General features: G+C 45.5%; 1 protein-coding gene across 1 annotated transcript in view; it reads left to right on the top strand.

Annotated features, from left to right (window-relative positions):
- LOC141093952 (uncharacterized) overlaps nt 1–15,694 on the top strand; it is a 54,892-nt gene extending 39,198 nt beyond the window's left edge. Inside the window, exons 2-7 of the mRNA XM_073579630.1 lie at nt 9,819–9,957; nt 10,087–10,266; nt 10,349–10,472; nt 10,554–10,651; nt 11,003–11,093; nt 13,947–15,694. Coding sequence (XP_073435731.1) covers nt 9,819–9,957; nt 10,087–10,266; nt 10,349–10,472; nt 10,554–10,651; nt 11,003–11,093; nt 13,947–14,878 — 1,564 coding nt within the window. The 3' untranslated portion in view covers nt 14,879–15,694. The remainder of the gene's footprint in view (nt 1–9,818; nt 9,958–10,086; nt 10,267–10,348; nt 10,473–10,553; nt 10,652–11,002; nt 11,094–13,946) is intronic.
- Nucleotides 15,695–16,443: the final 749 nt, after the last annotated feature.

Below are 16,443 nucleotides of genomic sequence, written 5' to 3'. Positions count from 1 at the left end.
CATGGTGGCAGTGACCCAGTCCGTGGCCCTGGACGTCCATGCAAAAGGGATGAAACGTGGCTGAATAAAGGTTATAGGCGGATGATACGTGACGCCACCTGTGGTGCTTGGCAATGAAGGGGTTAAGCCGACGCTGCAGGCAGATCCTCTGGGACAGATTGTATAAGGCAGCAAGATGTAATAGCTCCCCACAGGTAGAGCTGTAGTCCCAGGGCAGTAGTATTAGGTGTTGAGGAAGAGGGTGCACTGTTAGGCACAGAGATGTAGCAGTGCTGAAGGGGTTGCAGGAAGAAGGCAATGACACAACAGGGTGCATTTTCCTTTACCTTTACTTTGCTTTGTAAGTGCAGTCCAGGATCCAGATTACAGATGAAACAGGAGTTGATCAGCCTGGAAGCAACTTAGGAATCTCTCTATGCAAATGGGTTGTGTAGTCTCCTTCCTAGCGCTTATCCGAGGTACTTGCAGTACTGAGTTACACTGAAGTTCCCCTTGCTTGCTCTCTTTTAGATCTCACCCCGTATAGGAGGCTACGGCTGCCTGCCATTTCTGGCTCACACATGTTACTGCTGTGCCTCCGAGTCTTAGTTGGGAACAGAGCATTTACATCTTCTCGTTCCTCCGGGTTCTGCTGCAGGACCATCAGCATCCTTACAACCTCGGATACCGGACTCCGGACCATGCGCTACAGCTAGAAGTGAGCCTGAATTCCGCTCAATCCTCCAGCTCCTCTCTCCCACGTCCACACACTTCGCCTTCTCCACATGAACTTCACTAACTTCCCTTTCCTGGCCACAGAGAGCAGCTCCTCCCCCAGTTTGGTTCAGAGCTCCCTCTGCAGGCCTGGAGTGGGAACTGTGCTGTGTGCAGGATTTACCTGATAGAGAGACCCTTCATTGCTTCCAAGCATGACATCACACTCCCTTGGAGGAAGGTAATGCCACTGTGGCAACCATACTCCTCGGGGCGCCACACATGCCCCACTGAAGTGGATAACTGAGAAGAAAGGGAACAATGCCCAAGTGACCAGGTGGTTCCTAGCACTTTAAGATTTTAGCTTCCATGTGTAGCACAGTCCAGGGAAACTGCATGGCAATGCTGATGCTCTGTTGAGAGATCACTGTTTGTTGGAAGAAGGTGCCAAGCCCCCCCCCCCCCAGCTTTAGGCAGAGGGGAGTATGTAAGATGGCCACCACACAAGTCCTTGAGGTGAGATATGTGTCATTGCAGCTAATAGCTGCGGTGATGTGAGCTCAGAAGCATGCTCCAGCACATATAGCGCTGAGAGAGTTATTAGGCCATTCCAGTGATGGGTGGGATTGACTGCTTACATGTCCCATTCCCAGGGTTGTGGTTTGGCAGATAAAATGGAGGTTAAGTCTCTTATTCAGTTTCTGGAGCTGGAGATGTGTGGGTCTCCTGTGTGTTGGTCTGTGCTAAGGCCTAAAGAATCGGACACTATTCTGAGCTGGTGGGCCCGCTGTATGTTGTATGGACTTTTTAAATTATGTTTTCTCTTTGTGCCAGAAAAGGTTGTTCTTTTCTTTTTCTATTCTGAGCTGTTTATGAAGTTTAAATATATTTGCCTAGACATTGCAGCAATACCGCTTTCTGTGCCTACCTCAGCGGCAGCCGAGTGAGTACAAACCTCTACAGGGGTTAAAAGGTAACTTATTGGACGCTGCCTCTGGCCCGGCCTAATAGACCTTCATACATTGCAGCCCAGACACCATTATTAGGCGTGTAAGTATTGTAGTAACTAGGCCGCCCCATACTATCGAGTACTTGGGGGCGGAGGGCATTCAGCCGGACTCTGTCCTACCTTCTTAGATCTCATGTTTGCTTTTCACATCAGCAAGTGATTAAACAACCAGCGTTTTTGTCGTAGCCGCACCTGTGCCGTCCCTGCGGTGTACATCTATATTATGGTGCCCAAAAGAGTTAATTTGTAAAAAAAATTAAAAAAATGTTTCACTTTTTAAAATACAATAAAATGTGTCTTCTGCTTTGTTTTTTTTATCTTTACAAGAATTGCTGGAGCCAATTTTTCTTTTGAAACATTTCAATATCTGCTTTTTTTTGGTGTTTTTCTTGTGATATAGGAAATTCTTAAGGCCAAAAATAAACCCCATAAATCACTGTATATGGAGAGTTTTGGGATCAGATCATTTCTGCCCGTGTTAATTGTGGAAACAAAAGCTTTTCCTTAAACTTCTGTGTGTGAATCAGACCTGAGATCTAACGTGATAGAAGATTCCAGAGCGGGGAAGACGGGAAACCTTCATATAGACGGCCGGTGGGGATGGAGTCAGTGACGGACTCTGGACAAATCTATTTCTAGAGCCGTAGTAGAAGATGAACATGTCATCCTCATCATGAAGTAGTTATTTCTCCTGTCCCGTGTAATGAATATCTCCTGCAGTATTGCTAATGCCGATTCCAGTGTCGGTAATGAGACGAGAATTAGCGTTATGGAAGATGAGTCTATGAGGAACGTATTCAGCTGCCGACTCCGAGGAGGAAACTGCTTGTTGTCTGTGGCCTAAATATATAGGTTTTATTAGTAGATGGAAAGAAGAAAACTAAGTGCTGTAAAATAATAAATCTCTTCATATGTTGTTAGGGTTGGCGGAATGCATTAAATAATAATACTGTAATAATAAAGTGCAATTGCAAACCGAGGTCCACCGTGCAGAGATATATAACTGCTGCTAGAGAGCAATGGTGGAGCTAACCAGCGAGCGATCACCAAGAACACACTGTGTTAAACATCACACAATGTGAACAGAACTCAGAGTACCCAGCTCAGTTTATTGACCGAGAGGTAGTGCTTAAAGAGAGCAAGGTGTGACACCCTGTTAAATGTCACAGGGGGAAATTAGCACGTGGGCTGAGCTCGCTCTGCAACTAAGCGGTGCTAGTCATACACATAGAAGAAGCAGATGCAGTGTTAAGGAACTCAAGTGATGCTAAGTACAATACCCTGTTAACCTCACAGGGAAGTATAGCCCTTACACGGGAAGAAGCAAATACTGATCACACAGTCAGCGAGTACACTCAACAAATCTCTTCTCCGGAGGAGCCGGAATTCTAATGGCTTATTGCTGGCCCTGAACTCACGCAGACTTCCCTCTGATGGCTAAATACAGTGTGTATATATACACACACATTAAAAGTAAATGATACTAGCGCGCTCGCGTGCGCCGATGGAAGCCTTTTATACCTTAAGCTCCACCCCAAACACTCACACCCAGTAGGCTGAGTCATCGCTCGCGGGCCAATCAGGAGCTGCCAGCTCACCAGAGCAGCTAACGTCCAACCACCAATGAAATTACGACACATCATGGACATGCTCAGTAAGGTGATTTCTGGACTTAGACTCCAGAATGCAAGGCTGCACCTGTGCACCACTGGTTACTATAGATTTGGCCAGCAGTAACCAAACATATCCCATGATCCTGAGCAAGAGGCTGGGACTGACGTCTGTGCTGAGCAGCACTCGCAGTGGCTGGACCTGAATGGGCGACCACAGTGCCAGGCAATGCTTGGGATCTATCCCATGCAGCAGGAGAATCCTAACTCCTAACATCACCCACCGCTAGCGTCCCCCCCCCTCCCCCTTTGATGTTCGCCACACTCGAAGGCCGCAATAAGCTGAGGGGCACGAATATGTTCAATAGGCTCCTAGTTCCTATCCTCTGGTCCATGGCCCTTCCAGTCCACCCAAAAAAATGTTTTTGCTTCTCACCACTTTAGAACCGACAATAGTAATGACCTCAAAGTCATCCGATGATGTATCTGAACTCCCCGCAGGAGTCCCAAAAGACCTGGTTATAAACATGGGCTTTAACAGAGACACATGAAATGTGTCGGTGATGTTCAAATGCGGTGTAAGGCTGAGACGATAGACTACAGGATTCACCTGCTCAAGGACCTTGAAAGGACCTAGGCAGCAGGGAGCAAATTTAATAGACTCTGCACGCAGCCTGATGTTACGAGCTGACAGCAACACTAAATCGCCAGGGGCAAAGACTGGAGCATGACGACGATGCACGTCGGCAGAAGCCCTCATAATGCACCATTTTGGAAAACTGGTCAGTGACTACCCCATCAACCCTGTTGTTACGGGACTTAGGCAGGTCCACTATAAAGTCCATCCCGACCATCTCCCAGGGCAAAGGATGAAGCAAGCCCGTAGTTCTCTGCCTGGAAGGTCGATTCCTGGCACACGAGACACAGGCTTGCACGTATTCCATCACATCACGCGCCATCCGAGGTCACCAATAAGACCTCGCCAGAAGCTCAGTGATCCTCTTGATGCCGAAATGCTCATCCAGTTTGGAAGTGTGTGCCCATGAGAGAACCTTCGGCTGCAGATTAGGTGGTACATAAGATTTGCCCGTAGGTTCCTGCTCTAGCGACAACGCTGCCACCGTTCGAAGACTCTCCGAAGGGACTATTAGACATGGCTTGTCCCCTTCCTCGGATGAGACTACTGAATGGGACAGAGCATCGGCACGAATGAATGTGAAATTAAATCAAGAGAATCAAGAGAATAAGGACCACCTAGCCTGGTGAGAATTCAGTCGATGAGCAGTCTGCAAGTAAAGCAGGTTTTTGTGGTCTGTGAAGATCTTAAAGGGATTCCAGCATCCTTCTGATATAGGACTGCTCCAGCACCAATGGAAGAGGCATCCACCTCCAGGATAAAAGGCTTATCCACATCAGGCTCATGTAGAATTAGCGCCCTAGCAAAATGGGATCTCAGGGATGTAAAGGCCTTGGAGACCTCCTCAGACCACTGCTTAGGATTAGCTCCCTTCTTGGTGAGAACTACCAATAGAGTTGCTAGGGTAGAGAAGTGATAAATCCCATAAAGCGCTGCACTGCTTAAAGGAATGAGGCTCCTGCCAGTTGAGCACCGACTTCAGCTTGGCAGGGTCCATAGCCAAACCCTTGGCGAAATAATATATGCTAGAAACGGTAAAGACTCCTGCTCAAACACACATTTATCCAATTTAGCATAAAGAGAAGTGGCGCTTAAGAGTTCAGAGACAAGTCTAACTTGGTAAATATCCTAGCACCCTGCAGCCTATCAAAGAGCTCGGAGATTAGTGGCCAAAGGTATTTATTTTTGATGGTGATGGCATTCAAAGCCCTATAATCAATGCATGGATGTAGTTCCCCACTCTTCTTTTGGTCAAAGAAGAAACCAGCCCCAGCAGGAGACAACGACTTCCTGATAAACCCCCTCCCCAAATTCTCCCTGATGTACTCTGACATAATTTCAGTCTCTGGGAGAGACAAAGGGTAGACATGCCCATGAGGAGGCTCTGCCCCGGAATGAGGTCTATAGGGCAATCACAAGGGCGATGGAGAGGAAGTCTCCGTGGCCTTCTTGGAAAACACGTTGGCATATTGCCAGTAGTGCTTAGGAAGGGAGGTTAGATCTGAAGTGACCTCAGATGATCCAACCTGAACTTGGGCCCTAAGACACTGTCCCTCACATGAACTACTCCATCCCTGTATGCTCCCTGTTGCCCAATCAATATGAGGTGAATGGCGGCAAAACCAAGGTATGCCCGAAAGTACTTTATCAATACCCTCTGGAATGACTAATAAGGAAATTATCTCCTGATGTTTTGGAGACATCAAGAGAGAAAGAGGAATGGTTAGAGCAGACCCATTAACCGCACGGATGATGATTGGCTTTGGGAGCATCATTAGGAGTATTGCGTGCCATTGGACGAAGTGGGAAGACAGAAAATTACCCTCAGCCCCAGAATTCATGCAAGCCTCAGTATTGTGAGTAGTCGACCCATACAACATAATTTGGAGGACATATCTGCCGTGTTGTGAGCTCATCTGTTCATTCATCTTTTGTGTCCGAGGATCTCCCTCTTCTGGTGAAGGAAGGTAGTAAGGATGATTTGGATGAAAGAAACCAAACACCTGATCAGGTGGATCGTGATTGGGTAACGGGAACTACAGACTGGATATAAGGCAGCCGACGCCCTTCTGAGTCGCTGGTGATTTCTCAGCTGGATTCTTGGAGACCAGTCTGATTCCTGCTTCCCAAAGATAAGTTTTTGCTCTGCTATTGAACTTATTAGTTTTGGTTTTGTTTACCTTGCTTTTTGAGTTCAGCCATCCCCGACCGGGGGTGTGCTGGATTCTTTTTCCTTGATCAGTGTTCTCTTTTGCTCTGCTTCCAGAATATTCTGAGTGCTGATATAGGGTTTGAAGTCTAGTGACTTCAGGGTCCTTTTTGCTTATCAGTTGTGTTGGTAGTATTTTTCGGCAGGGTTTTCTCCGATTGCAGACAGCAGCTTTTCTGTCCTGTCCTTTTTAGTTATCTTGGGCCCCATCGTTTGCTCAACCTATCTTTCTATCTGTGTTAGTGTTTTCATCTTGCTTTACCGTCATTATATGTTGGGGGCTGCCTATTGCTTTGGGGTCTGCTCTGGGGCAGTCAGTTTTTCTCTTTTCTCTCTTTAGGCTTGTGTAGATCTCCGGCTGTGACAAGGTGTCTCGGATCACCGTAGGAACACTCCACGGCTACTGCTAGTTGTGTGATAGGATCAGGGGTCTGCAATCCGCTAGTTTTCAACCTCTCTGATTTTCTGGGCTGAGCTTGTGTTTTGTTTTTTTTCCTCCTCGGTGACTCAATCATAACACTGCCGTGTCTAGTGAGCCTCCTCCGATAGCGACTAGACGCAGTCATTTCCCTGATGCCTGGGACATTTATAAGCGTAATGACCTACTTGCCTACAAACAAAGCAAGTCAGTTGTGGACGTACAGAACGGGCTTTAGGTTCTGCTTGAGAGACCTCCATGGACTCCACAGGCTCATTCATCCATGCCGGAGACTCCAAAGGATTGGTAAAGTTTGGGGCTAACCCAATCCTTTGTCTACACTGGGCTCGATCCAATCTTCGTTCAGCATGCTGAAGAATGATGCGAGTGGACACCGATATTAAAGTCCTCCAGTGTAGTAGGAATCTCCCTAGTCACCAAAGCATCTTTTACTTCAGGGGTGGGGATCGTATACGGCCCGCCATATCATTTGATCAGGCCCGCAGCCGCTCCAGAGCCGCGATCGGGTACCTTGTTGCAGGAGCCAGAGCAGCACTCTTGCTCTGCTTCCTAGCCCGGCCCGCTGGATACTGCACACTGATACGTGCACGCACTGACGGGGACTGAGCACACCCCGCTGGACCCCAGCGGCCCCCGCGCACTGATACTAATGAAGAGGACGAGTAACCGTGCGTCAGAGTGTGAGCTGCGCTGGACTGGCCTGCGGCTTGCCTTCTTCATCACCCCAGCCTGCCATCTTCATCACCCCGGTCACCGGAGTGGTGGTGATCGTGTGCTGCTGTGCGTGCGGTGCGGGGCCTGGGGGCCATCCAGGAGTCACTGTGTTCAACACCAGGTCAGTATGTGCTGCCTAATGGGGACCTGTGCTGCCTAATGGGGACCTGTGCTGCCTAATGGGGACCTGTGCTGCCTATTGGGGACCTGTGCTGCCTAATGGGGACCTGTGCTGCCTATTGGGGAGATGTGCTGCCTAATGGGGACCTGTGCTGCCTATTGGGGAGATGTGCTGCCCAATGAGGACATGTGCTGCCTAATGGGGACATTTGCCTGCCTAATGGGGACCTGTGCTGCCTAATGGGGACCTGTGCTGCCTATTGGGGACACTTGCCTGCCTATTGGGGACCTATGCTGCCTAATGGGGACATGTGCTGCCTATTGGGGACCTGTTCTGCCTAATGGGGACCTGTGCTGCCTAATGGGGACATTTGCCTGCCTATTGGGAACATTTTCCTGCCTATTGGGGACCTGTGCTGCCTAATGGGGACATTTACATGCCTATTGGGGACCTCAGAGATTTAGTTTTCATAGCCTCAGCTGCATGATTTATGGCTGCTGGACAGCCTGAATACATGTGAGAAATGCCTGTTTGTTAAGGAATCCCCACATGTTTTCAGGCTGACCAGCAGCTGCAAATCATGCAAATGCATCGACAAACTAAATCTCCGAGCACGCCAAAATACTCAAGGAGGACACCCGAGCATGCTCGGAAAAACCTGAGCAATGAGTATACTCGCTCATCATTATTAATAGTTTTATGCGGCCCCCAAACGCTATTATAAAATTCCAAATGGCCCTCGGCAGAAAAAGTTACCCACCCGTGCTTTAGATGGTCAGCAAGGACTCTCCAGAATATGGGAATCAGGACCTCATCAGGCCACTCCAACTCGGAAGCTAAAGTCCGGAACTGGATGGCAAACTGGCTGACCATTTAAGAGCCCTGGCTTAACGCCAAGAGTTGGAGCGCGGTGTCATGGGTCACTCGATGTCCTTAAAAGATCTGTCTCCGGGCACCCAGAAAGCAAGAGGTGCTCTGAACCACCTGGCCATTACACTCCCAAAGCGGCGTAGCCCACGCCAACACCCTGTCTGCGAACAGAGACAGCACAAATCCCACCTTGGGAAACGTGAGGCCAGTAGCTCCAACTGTATAGCGCACTGATTCACGAATCCCCTGCAAGCCTTGCTGTCCCCAAGAACTTATCGGATAGCGGGAAATGTGAGAAAGACGAAACAGGGGTTGCAGCAGAAACCCTGGCAGCAGCCTCGCTGGCTGCTTGTGCCGCTACTGCTGTAAAATCCACAGCTGAAGTTGCTCGCTCAAGAGTGGACAACCTGCCCTCCAGCTGCTGGATGTACCACTGAAGACGCTGCTCATCCGCTATTACTAGCCAGATCCTGGCACTAGTATACTGCACTAAATAGAAATAATAATAAACCAGGGGTCCACCGTGCAGAGATGTATAACTGCTGCTAGAGAACAATGGGGGAACTAACCAGCGAGCGATCACCAAGAACACAGTGTGTTAAACATCACACAATGTGAACAGAACTCAGAGTACCCAGCTCAGTTTATTCACCGAGAGGTAGTGCTTAAAGAAAGCAAGGTGCTAAGACCTGTTAAACGTCACAGAGGAAAATTTGCACGTGGGCTGAGCTTCCTCTGCTACTAAGCGGTGCTAGCCGCACACATAGAAGAAGCATATGCAGAGTTAAGGAACTCAAGTTAAGCTAAGTACAATACCATGTAACCTCACAGGGAAGTATAGCCCTTACATGGGAAGAAGCAAATACTGATCATGCAGTCAGCGAGTACACTCAACAAATCTCGGCTCGGAGCCAGAATTCTAATGGCTTATTGCCAGCCCTGAACTCACGCAGACCCAGATCAGACTTCCCTCTGATGGCTGATACAGTGTATACACACACACACACCAAAAGTAAATGATACCAGCGAGCTCGCGTGAACTGGTGGAAGAATTTTATACCCTAAGCTCTACCCCAAACACTCACGCCCAGTCGGCCGAGACATCGCCCACTGGCCATTCCGGAGCTGCCACCTCACCAGAGCAGCTAATGTCTGACCACCAATGAGATGACGCCACATCACGGACATGCTCAGTAAGGTGATTTTTGGACTTAGACTCCAAAACGCAAGGCTGTACCTGTACACCACTGGTTACTATAGACTTGGCTGGAGAGCCAGCAGTTACCAAACGTATCCCATAAGCCCGAGTAAAATGCTGGGACCGATGTTGTGCTGAGCAGCACTTGCAACGGCTGGACCCGAATGGGAGACCACAGTGCCAGGCAATGCTTGGGATCTATCCCGCGCAGCAGGGGAATCTCAATGCTTATCCTATGTTTCCCTTATCATCTCCAGTAATTGTATTATTACACAGGATTTTTGTGATGTTACATTAGCTCATTTTCTTCTCATTCAGGTCTCTACAATATCGGATCCTCCCAGTGAAGAAGAGAATTTTTCTGATTTACCCATCAAGAATTGATATGGACAGAGACAAGATGGCAGAGAGGATATTACACCTCACCCTAGAGATTCTCTTCCGGCTTACTGGAGAGGTGAGAGATTCTGATGACGTCACATTACATCATTCTTATCTATGGGAATAACAGATGGACAGAACTGGAGAGGTGAGGACTCCGGAAATGTCTGTAGTGAGATTTATTAATGTGTCTCTCCATATCCAGGATTACACAGTAGTGAAGAAGGTCTCTAGTGAGCGCTGTCAGGACCCTGTGTCTCAGGGTTTGGGAAGACCCCTGAGCCCAATCACGTGGCCTCCACCTCACCCCCTTATACATGAGGACATCAATGACAGAAAGGTCCTAGAACTCACCTACAAGATGATTGAGCTGCTGACTGGAGAGGTGACACTGCTGGGAATGCTGGGACATTATACAGTAACGCTATTAAGGGATCGGGGGATGATGGTATTATTGTATGTGTCAGGTTCCTATAAGGTGTCAGGATGTCACTGTCTATTTCTCCGTGGAGGAGTGGGAGTATTTAGAAGGACATAAACATCTGTACAAGGACGTCATGATTGAGGTTCCCGAGCCCCTCACATCACCAGGTAATAAAGAGGACTAAATACACAGCCTATAATTATCTGTATGTAAAGAATAAATTCAGTATTTACATGTGTTTCCTTCAGATCTATCAACTGAGACAACACCACCAGAGGGATGTCCCCATCCTCTTCTTCCACAGGACTGTAAGAAAGAAGATCCCAATGTTCCTCAGGATGATCAGGTAGATGGAGAGAAGTTGTCATGAGATCTCTCCCATGATATGTAGGCGGCTGTGAAGGTCTTGTGTCCAGTATTGTTTTATCTCACCATCCTAGTAGCTCTTCTCTGAACTTGTTCCCGCTTTTCAATGTTTTTTTTCTAAATGTGGTGCCCAGAAATGGACTCAGTATTCCAGAAGAGATCTGACCAAGAAGGAGTAGACGAGAATAATTATTTGATGTGATGTAGACTCTATACTTCTCTTAATACATCACAGAACTTGTGTAATGAGAGCGGTGGAGATGGCAGGATTAGAGCTGATCATAGATGTGACTTCTCCATCTGTCTGTGACTTTTACAGTATTTGTTTCAGGGTGAAGATCTGACCCATATTAATACTACAGAGACATATGTGAGGAGTGATGAGCGGTGTAAAGAGGAGATTCCTACATTTGACTACCCAGGTGAGTAGTAACCAATGAATGCAGAGAAGTCACAAATTCTTCTCAGTCACCGGCTGTGACTGCTTTATCGGTGGTGTAGTCCGGCTGTATCACAATCGTGCGATCACCAGTATTCCTCTAGACCACAACACTCTCCCCCGCCAAACTCTATTCAAATGACTTTGGACATTGAAAGCCCTTTTCTATAGAACTTACAACCTGGAAGATCCATCTACCTCAATTAGAAAATGCTGACTGTTACCTGCCCAGATCTGTAAACTATGAAATCAAATGACAGTGTACGTAGAATTTGCTGACAAGTTAGAAAATCACTTGAAGAAAAATATTATGATGGGTCTGTAAGAGAAAGTGGAGGGTAATGATGCTGTTGGCTTCCTAGAATCCTGATATCTTACTGGATAAATCTACCTTCTCTCCCTTCTGTACTGCTGAATGTCCTCATATGGTCCCTACAAGACCAGGTCCAGTCTCTGACCAAACTTCACTTTTATGATCGACAACATTAAATGTGCAGTGAGGCCAAGTGTGAATTTCTGTGCAATAGCCACAGAGTTTCCCTTTATCCTGACTTTTCAATTTCTTTTAACACCAACTAACTTGAAGCCGGATTGCGATAAACTACATAAAACACATTACACCTGTGCCATGATATATCTCTAAGCTGTATGTGGTTGATGGCTGTAATATACATTTATTCACACCTGCAGGAGATGTGTTGGCATGGCTCGAGCCCTGGTTTCATGAAATCAGCCAACACCATAAATTACATTATGTTTTCAAGCCTTAGGAATTGACATTACTGCACAATGTCTTCCGATATGGGGAGCAATAAATAATTTCAGAACTCAGTAGCTCCAATGGTCCACCATAAATAAGTGCACCTCTGGCTTAGTGATGGAGCTCTCCCTCCAAACATATGTTGTTGTTGGGGATATATCATGTTTTCTTATTCTAGTTCTTTTTGTACAGGTTCATTTTGTATGGTAGTTTGATGATGGTGGGGTCGGCCTGACTCGCTTATGTGAGTCTGCAACTACCTGGTAGCCTTTAAAATAAGGTCTCCACTACCTCTGCCAAATGCCTGAGATCTAAATTTAAGACATCTCAGCTCTGCACTATTATAAATAGTTCTCTATGAATGTCTAATATTTCTTCTTGAAACTCATCTGGCAGAAAATATTGGCCATTACGATAGTTTAGATTGCAAAGAGCCACTGAGCCCCATAGTCTTAATTACCAAGAGAGTTTTCACCAGGATAATAGGAAACCAGTGGACCTTACAAATTATTATCCAATGTCTCTTGAATGCAACAATACCCTATATATGGTTATACACTACTATCTGGGCACATGGCAGTGTTGAGAAGGGAAGGAGCGCCATTTAGCTATTTGAACGCAGATCTTGCTGGAATAGTTTGCAGACACAATGTATTGGGAGCACTGTCGTGGTCACCTGGCAGATCAAAAGATATCCCCCACAAGAAAGCTTGGCTCTATCTACTCCATTTTCCATATCCCAGTGATTGCCTTTCTCATCATCCTTTAACCCCTCTACATGGACCTGGACTTACACAGGGACCCCTAGGCTTGGGTAATGGTGTTACCTGCTATTCTGTGGTGTGAGATGGTAAGAAGAATAGTCAAATAGTTGCATCATAACCAGGAGGGCAGAGAAAGTACAAAATCAGAAGACACAAGAGTAGTCAGTATGCCGGCCGGGATTACATCAGGAAATAAATACAACAGCTGGGAGCTGAGCACAGAGGACTGAACCAGAGGAGATCAAGGCTGTATCTGGCAGATTCCGGCACTATGCTTTAAGCTTTAGTAGGGTTCGGTGCTTTCCAATTGGCTTAAGCAGGTAGCAGATTGCTCCAGCTGGACAGCGCACAAACCCATACTGCCTAACTGGGTGGAACTACTGGTCTCAGACACCCTAATCTTAGTGGCTGGACAGAGCAAGTACCACCCAGAGCTTCTGGTTTCGACATCTCCTCTATTACCAGCAACGCCTGCACAATAAATGAGGTGCCGCCTGGTGATGAATCAAACATCTCAGGACCAAATTCCAGTGGAGATGGAACATCACCATTTGCAGATATTCTAATATAACAAAATTACTGAAAACTAAAGCAGTAGAAATCCCCATAAAGTGACCTCATTTTAGAAATTATAACCCTCAGTGAATTATTCTATGGGAGTAGTGGCTATTTTGACTCCACAGCCACATTACGGAAGTTAGCTCGCACTGGTTGTTGCAACGTGAAAATTGCACATTTGCCATTTCATTATCCAACACATAGTGCTCAGATTGTACTCCAAGAAAAAACACACACAAAGTGGGTTTGTCTCACTGTAGTAATGCCAAATATATGGATGCTAAATGTGGTTTGGGCACACTACAAGGCTCAGAAGTGAGTGGAAATTTGACTTTGAGAGAGCAGATATTGCTGGATTGGTTTATGGAAGCCATATTGCTTTTCAAGAGCTTTTGAGCCACTAATAATGTGGAAACCTTTGTTTTTCCACTGACAGATGATGGGCCTTAGTGATGTCTTGTATTTCGTGAGATGAGTAGAAGTTTTATTGGTATAACTTTCCCTTGTATAACATTGTTTGGTGGCTTTTTATTCCATGTTTGGGAGGCAGAATGAACAAGCCGTTGAACACAACGATGCACTAGTTCATGCTGTGAGGCGTTTGATAGGACTGTGAACTGTCATTGTCTTGGTGAATAATTCAATACTTTTAAAAAGCTTGTAATTTTTACAGACAGCTTAAGTAGAAATGTTCAAAAGTATAACATTTGAGGATATTTTATTCAAAACTATAAATTGGTTTTATTTTTAGCAGATGACTGCACGAGGAGATCAGAGGGACAGCTGACATCTTCAGTTTTTAAATCGGATGCTCTTGAGATCACCCAGGATTCAATTGAAATGAATGCCATTACTCTAGATATACCATCATCACTTCACAGCAAGGATCTATCATCTGATCCTTTGAAACAGGTTCTGTCTTCTGGTTCATTACCAACTACTAAGCAAAATCAAAGTAGCAATATAAGCATTAAAAAACTAATTGATTCTAAAAGAAAGAAGCCATTTTTAAATTCAAAATATGGAAATAGTTTTCTCAAAAAGACTTTTCTTAAAAATGAAATTCACATAGCAGAGAATAGATTTTCATGTTCAGAATGTGGGAAATGTTTTAACCATAAATCAAATTTGGTTAAGCACCAGAGAACTCACACAGGGGAGAAGCCTTTTTGCTGTTTAGAATGTGGGAAATGTTTTAACAATCAATCAAATTTTGTTAGACACCAGAGAACTCACACAGGGGAGAAGCCTTTTTCCTGTTCAGAATGTGGGAAATGTTTTACCCAGAAATTAGATTTGGTCAATCACCAAACAACTCACACAGGGGAGAGGCCTTTTTACTGTTCAGAATGTGAGAAATGTTTTAACCGGAAATGGAGTCTTGTTATACACCAAAGAACTCACACAGGAGAGAAGCCTTTTTCCTGCTCAGAATGTGAGAAATGTTTTAACCAGAAATCAGATTTGGTTAAGCACCAAAGAACTCACACAGGGGAGAAGCCGTTTTCCTGCTCAGAATGTGGAAAATGTTTTAAATATAAATCAGATTTGGTTAAGCACCAGAGAACTCACACAGGGGAGAAGCCTTTTTCCTGTTCAGAATGTGGAAAATGTTTTGTGAAGAAATCATCTCTTCTTAGTCACCAAAGAACTCACACAGGGGAGAAGCCTTTTTCATGTTCCTAATGTGGGAAATCCTTTCCATCGAAATCAACTCTTAAAAAACATCAAGGAAGTCACACAGGGGAGAAGCCTTTTCATGTTCAGAATGTTTGAAATATTGTAACTGAAAATTGTATCTACTTAAAGGGGTTGACCACTACTAGGACAATCCCTTGTCATTCATAATGTTTGGCCATGTTAAAATAAAAACACTCATTGTACAAGAATGATCAGTACTAATTATGTTGAACAGCCATGTCGGACTCAGATTTTCATGTTCAGAATGTGGGAAATGTTTTAACCAGAAATCAGATTTGGTTAAGCACCAGAGAACTCACATAGGGGAGAAACCTTTTTGCTGTTCAGAATGTGGGAAATGTTTTATCCAGAAATCATATTAGGTTAGGCACCATACAACACACACAGGGGAGAAGCCTTTGTGCTGTTCAGAATGTGGGAAATGTTTTACAAAGAAATCAGATCTGGTTAAGCCCCATAGAACTCACACAGGGGAGAAACCTTTTTCCTGTTCAGAATATGGGAAATTTTTTAACCAGAAATCACATTTGATTAATCACCAGAGAACTCACACAGGGGAGAAGCCTTTTTCTGTTCAGAATGTGGGAAATGTTTTAATCAGAAATCAGATCTTGTTATTTACCAGGGAACTCACACAGGGGAGAAGCTTTTTTCGTGTTAAGAATGCGGAAAATGTTTTGTGAAGAACTCATCTCTTCTTAGTTACCAAAGAACTCACAGAGGGGAGAAGCCTTTTTCATTTTTTTTATGTGGGAAATCCTTTCCACTGAAATCAACTCTTAATAAACATCAGTGAAACCACCTGGGTAGAAAATCTTTTCGTGTTCAAAATGTTGGAAATATTTTAACTGAAAATTGTATTTTCTTAAAAGGTGTAAGTTAGCACTCACTGAATGTGTTCGGGAACACTCACTTGGCAGTGGAATAAAGGCACACAGGATCGATTTTCCAGTTAAACAGACCATGCGGTTTATTTCAACACAGTACAAACCCACATAAAGTACAGTCTATTTCAATAAAAGATACACCTATCTGCCGTTCATACAGCCCCCTTATCCGAGGTTACTTTCCAGGAGCTCCACTCCACACACTGACTTCTTGTCAGTCCTGACTTCCAGGGAAGCTGCCTTACTGGGATCACTGAGCCATACTATGACTTGCTCAACAAGCTCAAACCTGTCAGTACCAGACCCTCAGAAGGACTGTAGCTTTCCCCAACGCAGATAGCCATCATGGACTCTGCAGGCACATGACCTCTTCCATGTGCTTTCCAGTAAAACCTGTTTGCTTGCAGGACCTTCCAACACAGAGACCATGTGACCAAACAATAGTCTCGTTATAACCCATGAGACACACCCATTGATGGGAGGTGTGTGGTTAGCCAGACCCGCCCAGCTCTCCGTCTAACCCTGCAAGCACAGCCCACATAAAATAAGTAAGGCTCGTGGAACTACAGGTCCCAGAGAAACATTACAGGCTTACAGCGTAGAGAACCTCTGCCTCTGCGACACATAGCGGCCATTCACAATAACGCAGGTCACTGTCTCACA

The sequence above is a fragment of the Dendrobates tinctorius genome, unplaced genomic scaffold (genome assembly GCF_039654945.1).
Source record: "Dendrobates tinctorius isolate UK_male_01 unplaced genomic scaffold, ASM3965494v1 ptg000063l, whole genome shotgun sequence".
Taxonomy (NCBI): domain Eukaryota; kingdom Metazoa; phylum Chordata; class Amphibia; order Anura; family Dendrobatidae; genus Dendrobates; species Dendrobates tinctorius.
This window is presented reverse-complemented; position numbering and strand designations above follow the sequence as displayed.